The sequence below is a fragment of the Centruroides vittatus genome, unplaced genomic scaffold, assembly GCF_030686945.1.
Source record: "Centruroides vittatus isolate TY-2023 unplaced genomic scaffold, ASM3068694v2 contig_817, whole genome shotgun sequence".
NCBI lineage: Eukaryota > Metazoa > Arthropoda > Arachnida > Scorpiones > Buthidae > Centruroides > Centruroides vittatus.
Window position 1 is genome coordinate 1,430,219 of NW_027122532.1, and position 17,780 is coordinate 1,447,998.

At 34.9% G+C, this 17,780-nt stretch overlaps 1 protein-coding gene and 1 long non-coding RNA gene across 2 annotated transcripts; one reads left to right on the forward strand and one right to left on the reverse strand.

The window, feature by feature from the left end:
- The first annotated feature begins 6,164 nt into the window (after nucleotides 1–6,164).
- LOC136982202 (uncharacterized) lies at nucleotides 6,165–8,186 on the forward strand. The gene has a single exon (XM_067278637.1). The coding sequence runs from the start codon at nucleotides 6,165–6,167 to the stop codon at nucleotides 8,184–8,186; it is 2,022 nt and encodes a 673-aa protein (XP_067134738.1).
- A 2,550-nt stretch (nucleotides 8,187–10,736) lies between these two features.
- On the reverse strand, nucleotides 10,737–14,685 carry LOC136982182 (uncharacterized). The gene is made up of 2 exons (XR_010881859.1): nucleotides 14,565–14,685; nucleotides 10,737–10,890 (listed from the first exon to the last, which is right to left on the reverse strand). It is a non-coding gene; the product is annotated as an uncharacterized lncRNA (long non-coding RNA).
- Between the last annotated feature and the right edge of the window lie 3,095 nt (nucleotides 14,686–17,780).

The window sequence follows — 17,780 nt, forward strand, 5'->3', positions numbered from 1 at the left end:
TCTCAAAATCAGGATGCCCCAACGTTTGGGTGTTAAGTAACATTTCTTTAATTCTCTTAAAACTCTTTTCACATTTATAATTCCAATCGAATTTCGCTCCCTTTTTAGTTAAGTCGGTTAAGGGCTGTACTATATGGGCGAGATTTTGAATAAATGGTCGGTAATAATTGACCATTCCGAGGAATGCTCTAACGTCCTTTGTGCGAGATGGCGCCGGTACGTCCGTTATCGCTTTGACGTTCTCAGGATCAGGTTTGATTCCCTTTCCGTTTATGATGTGGCCTAAGTATCTTATCTCAGGAACACAAAATTTACACTTCTCTGGATTTAATTTTAGTTCTGCCTTATCTATGGCCTCCATAACTTTATGGATGAGTGATATATGTTCGCCTAAGTCGCTAGAGAATAGGACAACGTCGTCTTGGAATACAAAGCACGAATGTCCTATGAAACGAGCCAAGACGCAATTCATCACACTCTGGAAGTAACGACCACTGTTTTTTCCGCCCTGGGGCATGCGACACAGTTGATATTTCCCCCAGGGCGTGGAGAAAGCAAAAACCTCCCTTTTCTCCTTCTTGATGGGGATCTGAAAGTACCCCGAGCTCAAATCAAGGACTGAAAACACCTTACTTCCTCTGAATTGTGTCAGAATATCATCAACCCTCATCATAGGGAAGTCCTGACTAATGGTTACGTCATTTATCCGTCGTAAGTCCAACGTAAATCTAATGTCTCCATCGTCTTTGTTTACGATGTGTATGGGAGAGTTCCAAGGAGAATTACTCTCTTCTATGATTCCAGCCTCCAGGTAGGAGTTTATTTTCTCTTTCAACTTGGGAAGCATGATGTGGGGTATCCTATATTGCCGAGTGTTTATCGGTCTAGACTCAGATAGCTCGATATCATGGCAAAATTTTGATGTTCCTGTTAGGTTTTCAAGCTTTGAGGAGAAGCAAGAAGAGAAGGTATGTATCAAGTTAAGCATTTTACTTTGGTGGGGAGGAGGGATATGATCCACTTTTATTCCCTTTGGAACTGTACTTGTGGCATGACTCATCACTGTGAGCGTACACTCGTTACTTTTGTCTTCCTGTGTCCATGTGCTGATTTTATATAACAATTTGCATATCACTTCGCACTTTCGCAGGAAGTCGATTCCAAGAATGGCGTCATAATCAACAAACGTATTTGCTTTGACGCTCCCAAACTTCTGTTTTATGATCTTGCCACCACATGAGAGTTTCATACACATTACGGGTTCACAAGTTACAGACGGTCCACTTATTCCCTTCACCGATAGGGTTTCGTTGACTATCTCGCAATTATCTCCGTCTAGTAGCATCTTTACTGTGTCAAGATTCATTAACGACCTTTCCGACCCTGTATCGATGAGAAATCGGACCTTCGTCGTCCCAATTGCTCCTCCGCATACCGGTAAACCATTAGTGTTTTGTCTTATGTTCAGAGCCAGCTTACAAACATGGCTGAGCCTGCAATCCTGGCCACTATTGCAAGCCCTTGTTAGTTTAACTGTTGTTTTGTTTTTGTCGGGCAGTTACGTGCAATATGTCCCGGATAACCACAAGCGTAACACACATAGTCTGCTGCTTCTCGGATCTGGTCTTTTCTGTTAATGGTTGTCATTCGACTCATGTTCTCCGAAAGTTCTTCCACCTGTCTTACAAGCTTCTCTACAGTTTGTCTCAAACTGCCTAATAATCCTATTTTAATTCGTTAGTAATTCTTATTTGTTTCAAGAAATGTCATTTATAATAAAATATTACCAAAAGAAGTGGAATGATGGAATTAATTGTTATGTCACGTCATACATTCACTGCTGTATGAAATGAGTTTCTTCGAGCATGCTAAATAGATGATGCATGAAACCAACATGAAATTAAATGTATTTAAGTTTTCAAATGATACTTATGACAGTGACTACATAATTTAAAAATGAAAAGAAAAAAGACCAAATGAAATTGCAAAAAGTAGTTTTTAATTAATTAATTGAATGACGGTATTTCTGTATACAGTCAAACCTGTTTTTATGCGGGGGATAGGGACCGCATAAAAAAAATCTCACAAAACTTCTCGAATGGCTGTAAATAATAGTTTTCGCAACACAATTGAAAAAATATTTTTTTTATGCGGTCAACAGGGACTGCATAAAAAAAGTCTCACATAGAAAATAACTCAAAACCGTACGAAATAGAATTTATTGACAACAGATGTCAGCACTTGACTGCATCGTCTGGTCTATCGTCTGTTTTACATATTTTTGTCCAGGTGGTGTTTTGTTGACTTAAAAAGTAAATTATTTCATTTTTCGCATATTCATGCAATAATATTACTATAATAAATGCATTTATGCTATAATAAGTTTATTTAGCTATAATAAGTCAACGTAAGACATGACGAATCGCACGAGACTAGTCGCCACCTATACCGCACAAATTAAAAATTCGCATTAAAAAAATCGCACAAATAAAAATCGCACATAAAAAGAGGGCATAAAAACAGGTTTGACTGTATTTTCGTTTATATACATACTGGTATCTTTCTTCTTCGTATATGTGTTACAGTCAAAACCCGTTTTTAGTTAGAACGCATTTTAACTAGTTGAAACTAGTTTATACTGGATGTCTTTGTTAAAACCCGTTTTGTCTAGTTAAAACTAGTTTTAACTCAAATTCGTTTTTGACTAGCAGTAAATTCTAGTTTTAACTAGACAAAACGGGTTTTGTCTAGTTAATTTACTGCTGTACTACATGTTTTGATTTTAGATAAAACTAGTTTTAACTTTTAACATTAGTTAAAACTAATTTTAGCTACATAAATATGTTTGGGGGAAATAAAGTTATGTATAGTGATTCGGGGGAAGATGCCTAACATTTTGCTTATGATGGAAATTATAATGATAATTTGGGTTTTGGAGGCCTCTAACAAAAATATCATATTCTCGAGCATGTTTTTCAAATAAAACTTTGGAGTATATGAAAAATAATTGTATATTGTGTTTGGCAATGACGACTTTTTTACTGTCTGGCATTTTAGGCATCTCACCCCAAGTATCCGGGTGAGATGCCAAATATAATTGCATAAAATTTGTTTTTGAACATCTTAACCAAATTTAATTTATTGCATATGTAGTACAAAGTACTTCATAGTAAGTATAACAATGCAGTATAAGTATTGTTAAGTTTCCGCCATTCTAACATGCTCTATAGCTAGCTGAAAGCTCTTTTCAATCCAAAAACCTTTTTGAGAAGTCCTTATATAATTTCTATGCATATTCTGCAATAAAACGAGAAAACAAAAATTTATTAAAAATAGGCATATTGTAATTTAATTAACAGAAAATAGGCATGTTACCCCAAGAAAAATGTGGCATCTTTCCCATTTGTCGGGGTAAGATGCCTAGCAGAGTCATGTGTTCTAGTGTGTCCGATCGAGATCGGTAGTAGCTCACAATGGAAACTTTAGAACCTTAACTACATCACACATTAATTGTTTTTTGCAATTTTTAATAAATTCTATTTCAACTTTTAGTTTTAAAATGATTCTAGAAACATTTCACAACAAAGACTTCATTTCTAATCTTGCTTTTATTCTACAACTCCAAAAAACAAACCTGTTACCGGTGTTCCTTGCGAAAATCGTCTCACAATTGTCTCACTAACGTTTTTGAACTTATAAAAGTTCTTCTTCAGGTGAAGATGGACGAATTTGAAAAAATAGAATAGAAGGTTTTCGCAAGAAACACCGGTAACAGGTTCGTTTTTTGGAGTTGTAGTTTATAAATCCCGGTGTCTATAGGAGAGTAGAACATTACTTTTATTCTTCTCGGATGTAGAAAATGGGGTAACGGTAGCCAACTACAGGTTTCCGCACTCAATATTGGCCCAACGATTCATCATACAAACGTATGACAATATCCGACGTCACCGTTTGAAAATATCAAAAAGTAGGCATCTTCTCCCGCTTACCATCTTACACCGAATCACTCTATATGTTGCAGTCAAAACCAGTTAGTTAGAATGCATTTTAACTAGTTGAAACTAGTTTATACTGGATGTCTTTGTTATAACTAGAATTTACTGCTAGTCAAAAATGAATTTGAGTTAAAACTAGTTTTAACCAGACAAAACGGGTTTTAACAAAGACATCCAGTGTAAACTAGTTTCAACTATTTGTCGATTTTTCCGTCCGATGGCGAGATTATTATTAATCAAATTTGGAGACAAGTCTGCCCAAGAGGGACCACCATTTATTTTGCGTTTCAGACTAAAAACATACACATATGGCGACAGGCCTTCCTTTTTAGGCTTCATGTCGCCAGTAGTAAAAAAGTCCTTTAAAGAAAACACAAACAGCGCCTGTTCCAGCAGATAAAAAGCGGAAACACCTACTGGCCGGATGGTTGAAGAGAGACGTCTGTATGTCACTGACACCTTTAGTTTTAATTGGATGTTTGTGTTTTGTTTAAAGGACTTTTTTACTACTGGCGACATGAAGCCTAAAAAGGAAGGCCTGTCGCCATATGTGTATGTTTTTAGTCTGAAACGCAAAATAAATGGTGGTCCCTCTTGGGCAGACTTGTCTCCAAATTTGATTAATAGTTTCAACTAGTTAAAACGCATTCTAACAAAAAACGGGTTTTGACTGTAACATATATACTTTTCTTTAATAGCTGCAAAAAATCCAAAAGCCTAAGATTTTGAAAGCTGAGTTACATAAAAATTACTTATTTCCCTTATTTTCACATTGAGAGAGCCTCTTCGTGTTCATCATGATTTGACCAGGTCAACATTGGAGACAGATAGCTGATCAAGGAAAAGACTATATCCAGATAAATTCACTCTGGAAGTATTCTTTGCTTACAGGACTTGAATCATGTTTGACTACTTAGTCAAGAATATATTTACTACTCAGACACCTTATACCTCTGAGAAATTATTAATTTAATTATGCAAACGTTTTCCACCTGTTCCACAGGTCATCCTCAAGCAATTTCTTACTTCTGGAATGTTATCTCGTGCAGGTTCGAATATATATGCGCACGATATTTCAAATTTTAAAAAACCGCTGGAACATTCCATGTAAAATATAAAATATAAACAATAATAAAAACATTAATAAAATCGATTAAATAAACATATTGATCCACTAAATAACAATTTAAGGGACGTAAACTAACATAATATATATCTATATTTTTATACGGGATGAGGATATGCTGTATGCTTGATTAAATGGGGTGTTTGTCAATCATGAATTTCCACGCAGTTGGCAAATTCGTTGCGTCTTTATAGTTCAAACATCTACCTGTTGTCCCTGATCTTGTATATTTCAAATTTTTCCATGGTTAATGCTAACGATGGTGAGCGTACTTGTTGGATAACTTTGGCTTCATTCCAATTAATTACTGATCCCTCCGTTTGTGCCATTCTTGATAAGGTGGTAGTGCAGTGCCCTTTACTGATGTCATACATATGTTCTTTTAGTCTTTTGTTTAAGCCTTTGTTAGTGACTCCTATGTATTCTTTATTCAGGTCCAATTGATCATTTTCGTATGGTATTTTATAGACCCCAGAGCATTCATCCGCTTTTGTGCTATCTTTGTCGTTCCTGAGGGCACTGTAGATGGTGGGTGCGCGCTTATAAATCAGCTTTGCATTCTTACATTTGGCTATTTCCTTCATTATCGTGGACAATCCTTCTCTGTACGTGAATTTAGTTATTTCTCCGTTTGAATTCCCTTTCGGTTTCTTTTTATTAGGTGTTATGTAAGATTTATTAGGTTTTCGACTATTGACTTTTTAAATCCTAGGGTTGTTGCAATGGTTCTAATTCTATTCAACTCTTGTATTCTGTCATACACGTTGGAGCAATAGGCAAATGCTCTTCTAATAATGGCCCTAAATGCCGATAGTTTGTAAGTGGGCGGATCGTTTGATGTGGAGGGAATGTATAGTGGGTCATGCGTGGGTTTGATATATACTTTCGTAGATAAGGAACCTTCTTTAAATGTAACACTGATATCCAAAAAATGTACCTCTGTTGTGCTGAGCTGTTCCAGTTTTAGCATCAGGCCATGGTTATTCGAATTCATCGCATTCAAAAAATGTTGTATTTTTTCGTCTTTCTTCCATACAATTAGTATGTCGTCGACGTATCGTCTGTATAAAATGATATCATCTTTAAATGTTCTAATAGTAGTTTGCTCCAACTTACGTATCACCAATTCACAAAGTAGCCCAGAATTGGGCTGCCCATGGGCACACCTTTCTTTTGCTTATAAATCGGATATTAAAAGCATACTAGAAAAAGGCCCCAACTATGCCCTGGCAATACCAAGGACTGGAAAAACACCATGGCCAGAAATTGAAAGAGGAATCAGAGGCATGGAAGAAGTGAACAAAGACTATTTTCGTTGGAAAACAACACTTAAGAGCGTGAACCAAAGACCAAGACAAACAGAGGTGAAACAAATTAAGCGCACGAAACGGTGGTTGGCCGACAACAACTTAATATTGACACGAGCAGACAAAAGCAAACATTTAGTGATAATGGATAAGCGACATTATATCAACACACTGGAAGAATATATAAGAAATACAGAATGCGAAAGGGTGGATCAAAATGTAATTGATAACCTAGACAGGAAGGTCAAAAAATTACAGAAATCACCAATCACCAAAATACTTCCATTTCTCAAAGGAACAAGTGTAACAGGCCCAAGTGTACCGAGACTCTTCAGATTCGCTAAAACGCATAAAGATAAAAAGCAGATTAGACCAGTGGTTGAAAAGCACAAAGGACCAACTTACAAACTAGAAAAGAACCTGCATAGATATTTGTCCGAGCACATTGAGAATAACCAATATGTCACAAAGAACCCGTTGAACGTGGTTAACGAGCTCCAAAACATATCTTTAGTAGAAGAAGAAATTGCTTCAGTTATGGATTTCGAAAATCTATATCCATCAATTAAACTGGATGCATGTTTTCAAGCTTTGGTGGACACCCTCAGCACGTTAGACCCAAGGATAACAGCCTACCCCGAAGACATGAAACTACTGGCTGACCTAATATGTTACCATTCAGTTTTCGTTTTTGATGGCAAGATTTATAAGCAAAAGAAAGGTGTGCCCATGGGCAGCCCAATGTCTGGGCTACTTTGTGAATTGGTGATACGTAAGTTGGAGCAAACTACTATTAGAACATTTAAAGATGATATCGTTTTATACAAACGATACGTCGACGACATACTAATTGTATGGAAGAAAGACGAAAAAATACAACATTTTTTGAATGCGATGAATTCGAATAACCATGGCCTGATGCTAAAACTGGAACAGCTCAGCACAACAGAGGTACATTTTTTGGATATCAGTGTTACATTTAAAGAAGGTTCCTTATCTACGAAAGTATATATCAAACCCACGCATGACCCACTATACATTCCCTCCACATCAAACGATCCGCCCACTTACAAACTATCGGCATTTAGGGCCATTATTAGAAGAGCATTTGCCTATTGCTCCAACGTGTATGACAGAATACAAGAGTTGAATAGAATTAGAACCATTGCAACAACCCTAGGATTTAAAAAGTCAATAGTCGAAAACCTAATAAAATCTTACATAACACCTAATAAAAAGAAACCGAAAGGGAATTCAAACGGAGAAATAACTAAATTCACGTACAGAGAAGGATTGTCCACGATAATGAAGGAAATAGCCAAATGTAAGAATGCAAAGCTGATTTATAAGCGCGCACCCACCATCTACAGTGCCCTCAGGAACGACAAAGATAGCACAAAAGCGGATGAATGCTCTGGGGTCTATAAAATACCATACGAAAATGATCAATTGGACCTGAATAAAGAATACATAGGAGTCACTAACAGAGGCTTAAACAAAAGACTAAAAGAACATATGTATGACATCAGTAAAGGGCACTGCACTACCACCTTATCAAAAATGGCACAAACGGAGGGATCAGTAATTAATTGGAATGAAGCCAAAGTTATCCAACAAGTACGCTCACCATCGTTAGCATTAACCATGGAAAAATTTGAAATATACAAATCAGGGACAACAGGTAGATGTTTGAACTATAAAGACGCAACGAATTTGCCAACTGCGTGGAAATTCATGATTGACAAACACCCCATTTAATCAAGCATACAGCATATCCTCATCCCGTATAAAAATATAGATATATATTATGTTAGTTTATGTCCCTTAAATTGTTATTTAGCGGATCAATATGTTTATTTAATCGATTTTATTAATGTTTTTATTATTGTTTATATTTTATATTTTACATGGAATGTTCCAGCGGTTTTTTAAAATTTGAAATATCGTGCGCATATATATTTGAACCTGCACGAGATAACATTCCAGAAGTAAGAAATTGCTTGAGGATGACCTGTGGAACAGGTGGAAAACGTTTGCATAATTAAATTAATAATTTCTCAGAGGTATAAGGTGTCTGAGTAGTAATGTTTTAAAACTCTGAGCATTTATTCAAGTATAAGAATATATTTATTGAAAAAAATATATTTAAAATATTTTTATAGTTTTTATCAAATAATAATAATAATCAAACCTACAAATCTCAATTACACTTGAAAAATTTGAAATTTTATTTTTCAAATAAACCAGAACTTATGAAGACTATTATTAACATTTTTGAATTATTACTTTCACATATAACAAATCTAAAAACTATTTACAATATAATTATATATTTGTAAATTGTATCAAAGTACAGATAATACATGTGGATACTCACATTCTTGGCTAATTGTCTAGACATTTTGCCAAATTCTATGTGAAAAGCAGTATGGTTTACCTATAGCAGGATTTACTCCATTTTCAATATCATCTTCTGCGACGATGGGAAAGAATCTCGACCACATCTTCCGTATGCGAAAAGCATCGTCCCAAACGAGCCACGTATTCAAAAACACTTTTGGTCATCGAGAAATCCTACACGAACATTCGATCCCGAGGACAACTACTCCGATAGCAAAAAATGTTCGATAGATCGCCAGAACGGGCTATAACTCTGCTAACGGGCTAAAATCCCCCATCTATGCTCGAACAGTATCGGTATTATTTCCTTTATCGTCTTACGCATACATCTATATCGGGATCTTCATATTCGTTACATAACTCTGGATATCTATTTCGAAGTTAAGACAATGACGAAAATATGCACATTTTCAAGTCTATGTTTAATCCATTTTCACCAACCACAGAAGTAACAGCTAACACACGAAGAAAAACTTCACGAAAAGACAAACAGTAAGTAGAAAATTCACATGGTTAAAACGATATCAACGTCAGCCTTTCTATGGAGGATCTGACGTTTTTACATTAAAAACAGAAGTATAATCTTCTTACCATACCATCAAGTCCTTAACATATTTATAACTGGTCTGGCCCTCTAGTGGTGGTTCCGAGTATTCCAATTTCATTTACATATTGTTACATAACTCTGGATATCTTCTATTTCGAAGTTAAGACAATGACGAAAATATGCACATTTTCAAGTCTATGTTTAATCCATTTTCACCATGTGAATTTCTACTTACTGTTTGTCTTTTCGTGAAGTTTTTCTTCGTGTGTTTTTAGCTGTTACTTCTGTGGTTGGTGAAAATGGATTAAACATAGACTTGAAAATGTGCATATTTTCGTCATTGTCTTAACTTCGAAATAGAAGATATCCAGAGTTATGTAACAATATGTAAATGAAATTGGAATACTCGGAACCACCACTAGAGGGCCAGACCAGTTATAAATATGTTAAGGACTTGATGGTATGGTAAGAAGATTATACTTCTGTTTTTAATGTAAAAACGTCAGATCCTCCATAGAAAGGCTGACGTTGATATCGTTTTAACCATGTGAATTTTCTACTTACTGTTTGTCTTTTCGTGAAGTTTTTCTTCGTGTGTTTTTAGCTGTTACTTCTGTGGTTGGTGAAAATGGATTAAACATAGACTTGAAAATGTGCATATTTTCGTCATTGTCTTAACTTCGAAATAGAAGATATCCAGAGTTATGTAACAAGATTTAACATTTTAACCTTGCTAAAATCTGTAGTCCCGTACCTATTTTTATTCCTTCGTTGGCATTAAAATTGCAAATACCAAAAATGCATCGTCACTACGTTGCCGGTGCACTCAACCTCCCGCTATCGTCAAATCAAAAAGAAAATCAGAGTACATAATCTGCATTATTAAAATTCTCCAACATTCTGTTACAGTATCGAAATTTTGGAGAATAAAAAAGTTCACATTGAACTTAAAATCACCCTCCAAATTAATTTGGTTTTAGAAGGTATTGTATATTTGTTATCTTTTACGTAAAGTCGACGTATCATCGGTATTGTCAAAGAGATCATCAATTTGATTGCATGCGAATAGTGGAAAAATTTTTAAAAAATAATAATAATGTATTAAATTTTAATCATTTTTATTTTATAAATTATGGTATGTCACAGGAATTTTATTAAAGTTTGTCACTAATCCCAAAAAGGTTGTTCTATCTGGTTAACAAAAGTTATCCAGCGTTTCCCAATTTCCAGTAAAACTAAATTTCTAGTAAGTATAGCATTTAAATTTTAAGTGCAATCAAAATTAGTCATTTCAAAAGTGGGTAAGGGCAAATATTTTCAGGTAACTAATTGTATAGTGTCTTAGCGAATAGGCATCGAACTATTGCACGAACAAAATTTATTTGTTTGGCTAAATTCTACATCTCGCATACGTAACATCAAAACTTGATTTGCCACATACTTTGTCGACAGAATCAAAGCTTAAAACTCTTCTTCTTCCTCTAGAACGAGCAACGGGAGGATATTTCCGGTTATCTGAAACATTAATAATATCAATAAGCAAAATATATCTTAAATATATTGAAATTAATAGTCAACTTTGAGAAATAACATTATATTCACATTACTAAAGCAATACCGACCAATACGTAACCGACCCGATTAAATATCGAGCAAAGTTTTGTTAATTATCGAATCTTAAGTTACTAACCATTAGATATTGCGGCGTAATATTATTTAATTATTAGATTTATTTATATTATAGAAGTTTTTAGCAAATAGGAAAAGAAATTAATAGTACGGAAAAATATATATCATATCATAGATTGAGCTATTTGGAGTATTTTGCTATTTTAAGGTTAAAACTAAAGACGAATCACACTGCCCATTCGTGCATCTTTTCCTTTACCACCTGAACACATATATTAATATCGACGTTACATTACGTTAATTAATTCGAAATCTTTCACTAGATTTTTCTAAATTTAGATTTACACTTAATTTTTAATCATTATTAATATCGGTACAAAGTGGCTTAAGTCTCCCAAATTATATACAGTAATTAATTAAAATAATGAGCTAAACGTAGTCTGGTAACAAAGTATTTAGATTATTAGGTTAGACTGAAGCAAAAGATATCCAGCTAAAAAAAAGTCTTAAATTTAATATTAACGAATAGACATAGCATTATTTAGATGTAATTTGACACGTTGAATCGGTTGGTATTAAAAAACATTACTTACTATCAACCGTTTAAAAGTTACGAACGATTTTTTATTTCCGGCTATTTGCTTTGTTTAAGAACAACTTTATTAAGAAACACGCAGGCACTCGTCGATATTAACAAAATGAATTACTTTAATTCACCATAATACATTCCATCTAAGAGAGAAAGCGACATTAAAAATGCTAAAAGGGTGTCGTTAGCCCGCGAACTAGCGACAAGAGTGCAGGGAAATTTTCCCCGACCGATGGGGAACACGTCGAGCGTGACGTCACTTCCACAATTCCCTACACACACGTGCGCGGTATCAGAAATACTTGACACGAAAATATAATTATTATACAGTCAAACCCGTTTTTGTGCGGTCTTTTTCTGTGCGATTTTTTTGTGCGGTACATGAAAATTTCAATCAAATTGGAACATAATCGACTCCTGTAAAATTTTTAAAAACTCTATTGGTTGTTTTCTATGACATCAGCAGGTTTTTTCATTTTTTATTCAGTAAAATTTTATTCTCATACGTTTATTTCGGTCCCCTCTTATTTTAATAGCATAAAAACCATAAATATTATGTTATATTTGAACAGATGCGGTAAGTTAGCTCCCCTCCAGCTTTAGACCGCGGGTGTGAAATTTCACGCCTTGTTAAATGAAATAACACTTCCTGCAACTATATTTATCAAATAAAATCATTATTTAACGATTATTTTTAACTTTTTAATGTTAGATTCGTATTTAAGTGGAAATAATTAATTAATATAAAAATTAAAATTCTTAGAGGATTTTTTCCCCATTAGGTGCTGCAGAAAAAGGCCCAAGGAGTTAAGTACGACTTAAGCTGTAAGTGTAGTAAGTAACTAACTTAGGAAACTGGTTTCCTTAGTCGTACCGATTTTAGTTTAATTAGTTTTGTTAATTTCATTTAAAAAGGTACAGGCGTTTCGAATTTTATAATAAATAACAACAATATTCACAAAAGTTTTGAATGAAACAATTCTTGTTTATTTAATAGATCTTACAATTTATACTTAATTTTTCTTACGGGATACGACTCGAGAAACCTGTCGCTACTGTATACAGGTTTTATATAAATAATAACCGCACACAATAGTAACCACATCTCTCCATTACGGCTCGAAATAATAAACACTTTTAAATAGTAGCCACGAGGGTTGTTGACGAAAGCATAGACAAACAATGTCAAATTTAGAAATACCATAAACTACGGTAGAGATCATACCGAAAGTATTTATTGACAAAGTTTAATAGAAAATGAAATATGTAAACTGTACAATATACCAGGTCTAGTAAACTTATAGTAGGGTGCGATCGAGTGTCGTCAGTTAAAAACTCCAATTATCTACTTCGCATCTCCATTCATCTATAATAGTTTAATAATCCACTTTAATAAAATTATGCTGCCAAACACAATTGTATTCATTCGTTGCACGGTAAGTAACAATTATCCCTGTTTGTTAAATACACTAAAACATAAACATAAATAGTTTTACCATAACAAAAAATGATTTCACTTCTTGACGTTGCACGAATAAAAATATTACCGTACTAAAATAATATAATCAACCAACAACCATCCACATAAAGACCAGTTCTTTGTGTGGATTAGTTTCCATATTTATCTTATACATAGCTATTACCTAAGGGTTGGAACCTAACAGTTCAAACAATTCTCCGTGAAAAATAGTTTTAAAATAAATATTAAATATATAAGTGTTTTTCGAGCCTTCTACGATCGACTTGTTGGTCACCGTTAAAACGTACAGTACATTTCGTGTATATTTTGCTCATCATCTTATTAAAAATGGGCCTAGGGAAGACTTTAATGACGAGTGTGTACTATATGTATACTATTAAAACTCCTGGACGAGAAACAGTGAGAAAAGAATGCATATAAAATGCAATTATAGCTAGATACCTTTTGCTTCAGTTGTGATGGTTGAATACAGAACAGCCTATATCTGGGGATAAAGAGCTAAAGACGTTAATGTTGTTACAAAGTAACGTGTAGAAAACTAAATTTGTTAGTAAATTTTTACTTTTGTTTTAAATAATATATAATAATTATATTTTCGTGTCAAGTATTTCTGATACCGCACACGTGTGTGTAGGGAATTGTGGAAGTGACGTCACGCTCGACGTGTTCCCCATCGGTCGGGGAAAATTTCCCTGCACTCTTGTCGCTAGTTCGCGGGCTAACGACACCCTTTTAGCATTTTTAATGTCGCTTTCTCTCTTAGATGGAATGTATTATGGTGAATTAAAGTAATTCATTTTGTTAATAACGATGAGTGCCTGCGTGTTTCTTAATAAAGTTGTTCTTAAACAAAGCAAATAGCCGGAAATAAAAAATCGTTCGTAACTTTTAAACGCTTGATCGTAAGTAGTGTTTTTTAATACCAACCGATTCAACGTGTCAAATTACATCTAGATAATGCTATGTCTATTCATTAATATTAAATTTAAGACCTTTTTTTAGCTGGATACCTTTTGCTTCAGTCTAACCGATTATTATTACCTTCAAATGCACCAACACAGCTTCGAATTCAAAGAAATATAAATAGCATTACGCATTACAAATGATATTTATCGCACAAATATGAGAAACCGAACGACTTAATCATCTCTCGATTTGTTCCTTTTGCCTCTACATCCTTACTCGTTTTAAATTTCTGTGCATATGCTGTCTACTAAGACCTTGTTTATTAATAGGACTTATTACGGTGTAGTTTTTGATTAGCAAATAGAGGACAGCTTAAGCAATGGCGGCTGTCCGCCATCTCGGCTACCTAAGGTAACATTAACCGATTTTTTTGTTCATAGCGTTTTTTAAATGAGTGGCCGCTCAATGTCTAGCATGTATGCCTCTATTGTAAATAGAATTAAGAGAGAGAACATTGGTGTATGGTTTATAAACAAATACCAACACTGGAGAATATAAAACAAAGAAATAAAGTGACCTGTTTACCTTGATGGGGTGTACTTGCCATCGACGTAGTCGTCATCGTCGTCGTCGACCTTTCCGCTTTTTATTAATAATAAAGGCGCCTACACTGATAGCTAACAATGCAGTCGTAACAGCACATTTTTCACGTGTATCCATCTTGTCTACTTGTCAGTTTCGTTCAGTGTTGCCAGTAGTGCTGGGCGATTAATCAATCGAAATTAATCGATAACAACAGGAATCGATTATTTCATAATCGAATAGAAACGCTAATCGATTAAACAAATTTGTCCCACCTGTCGGAACTCAGGAATGGGCTTATAGATCTAGTCACGAGAGTGCGAGAAGAAGAAGACGAAGATTAAACAAATATGGCGGCGGCGACTAAGAAGAAGTCAGAAATCTGGCGTTATTTATAAAAAAAACCGTAGGAACGGATTTTGCAGAATGCACAATCTGCAAAAAACGTTTAAAAGTGTGTGGAAACACAACCAATTTTGCGACGCATTTGAAAAATTATCATGGACGTATTTTTCGCAAGGAGGTGGAAGTCGATAATCGTCCTACTACCTCAGTCAATCCGACCACATAGAAGTTGTGGAAGTGGAAGGTAATAGTAGGCCTAACAGCGCTGCTTCTACCTCTTCACGGTCGTCACAAATAAGTGTCATCGATTCGTTTTCCCGGATTTCATCTTTTTACAGTGGTAAGTTAAAGTAAAACTTTTATGAACATTTCAAAAGTTATTGTGATTTATTGAATGTACCTTTTTACATTTTTTGATTTTTTTTATTTTATTGAATGATGTTAACTTACTTGATTTGTCTTGCCATGTGGTAGGGTTCTTGCCACGTGGTGGCAAGACAAATCAAGTAAGTTAACATCATTCAATTACTACAACCTGCCACACAATTTTTAAAAACCGTTTAATCATGTATTTTATTTTATATTAAGTTATTTGATTATATCGACGATTAATCTACTGATTGTCTTTTTTTATTTTCGGAAGAGGCGATAAGAACAAACAGATTATAAATGGACTTGTTTCATTCATTATAAAAGATAATCTACCTAATTGCGAATGGAGATGGCTTCAGAAAATTTACGAAGACGGTAAATCCACATTTTCGAGTAATAGACAGGAAAACGGTACCAGAATTTAATGAATTGCCAAACAAAGTGAAAGTCATTATTTCATTTTTTCATCACAGCACAACTGCAACCCTTCAGCTGCGAAAGGAACAACTATTTTCAGGAAAAACTTTCCCTTTTCAGGAAAACTGGAAATCAGTGTACACACCAGATGGAACTCGGTATAGGATATGCTGGATCGATTATTGAAAATTAAAAATGCAGATGTCATTGTGCTACAGAAACTAACATTGTGCTATAACTAAAAGATGCTCCCGATATGCTTGTTAACGCGTGTTGGCGTCGTTCCGGGACTCGTTGTTTAGATAAAGAGTTTTTTTCTCTCTCTCTCTTATATAATCTATCGTTATTCTAAACACAAGAATTTTACAATTTACGCGATTTCGGACCTCGTTCGGGTCTTCACACTTCGCTATTATACTCTCACCTTTCGAAAATAAAAACCGACGCAAAACTTAACGAGTGTCAGGCCGACAGTCTCGCGAATATTATAAAAGAATTGTTTCTGTCAGAAAAATAAAAGGCTGCAATTACAAGGGAGTATTTCAAAGTTCGAGGAATACTATCCGATCAGTATATATCGGATTGAGCGTCGATGTCGACGTCTCCCGCGCTCCGAAAAGTTTCGAACCCGAAGACGAGGGAAAATCAATCGGTATTTGCTATTTCCGTCGCTTCTTTTTATGTTTGTTCGGTGAAGTGTTCGTTGTCCGATCATAAAAATCTTTCGCGAAAGTGTTCGTTAACCGATCACCCACTGTACTTTAAAAACTCGAAACGTCAGTCACCTTGCCGTACGGAGCACGGGGTAGAAAGCCTTTTTTATGTTTTTGGAATAAATGAAATAGATTAAGGCTGCTTTTTATTCATAAAGAAAGCGCGGGCGCCGGATCCGCCCAACAAGCAGGCAGTTGTCCCGAGAACCCCCGGCCGAGCAAGGGAGCTCGGATGCCTGTTTGTTTATTTTTTAAAAAAGGAGCGTCGGTGAATCGACCCCACGCTTATAAGCTCAAAACTACACAAACAAACGGCGGAACGACCACTACAGCTCTCAAGTTGCATTACAGATTGTAAGCAACTGGCAATTTCTTACTCGCGGAATTTTGAACTTAATAGAAATTCTGCGCGTTTATTGCTGATGTTTCGCGAGTCTAAGCCATTTATTTACAAAACGGCTTCTCAAATTTTAAAGTTTTATTTGAATTCCATCTGAAATGTCTTCCTCGTACGAATTTCTTAAAAGTGTATCGTTTCTTCCATAAATCGTCTTAAATTTCCTCCCGAAGTTGCATTTTGTCGTTAATTTAAGAGGATTTATGGAATTCAAATAAAACTTTAAAATTTGAGAAGCCGTTTTGTAAATAAATGGCTTAGACTCGCGAAACATCAGCAATAAACGCGCAGAATTTCTATTAAGTTCAAAATTCCGCGAGTAAGAAATTGCCAGTTGCTTACAATCTGTAATGCAACTTGAGAGCTGTAGTGGTCGTTCCGCCGTTTGTTTGTGTAGTTTTGAGCTTATAAGCGTGGGGTCGATTCACCGACGCTCCTTTTTTAAAAAATAAACAAACAGGCAATAGTTCGAATTTGAGGTTTCTAGAACTCTATTTTTTGGAGTCTCCATTAATTCGTTCTGGAGACCCCCAAAAATAAAATATATATACTTTCTTATTATGTTTATTTATATTTAATTAAAAAAATACATATATACAGTCTTGCATTTTTACTAATCGTGTTTTTTTCTGTTCGTGGGGTTGAAGAATCTGTCTAATGTTCGTTGCTTTTTTCTCCTTTTTGGGATTTTTCAGAAGTAATTAATATCATTATAATTGTAGAGATCTCTATGCCTATTAAACTCAACCTGGTTTGGAAGCCTTTCTAACATCTGTTCTGACATCCTCCCACTTTTTCAAAAGATCTTTAATAGCGGATATCGGCATTAATCCTCTGTTTTAAAAGAAAACATACCTCGCCGAGTTTCTTGGTATTCTTCATTCGAGAGTTCTTGGCGTTCTTCTGCTGTCAGATCCGTTTCGGGTTCCATTATGAGCTCTTCGAAGTTCTTTATTTCTCAAATGTTATTTTTGT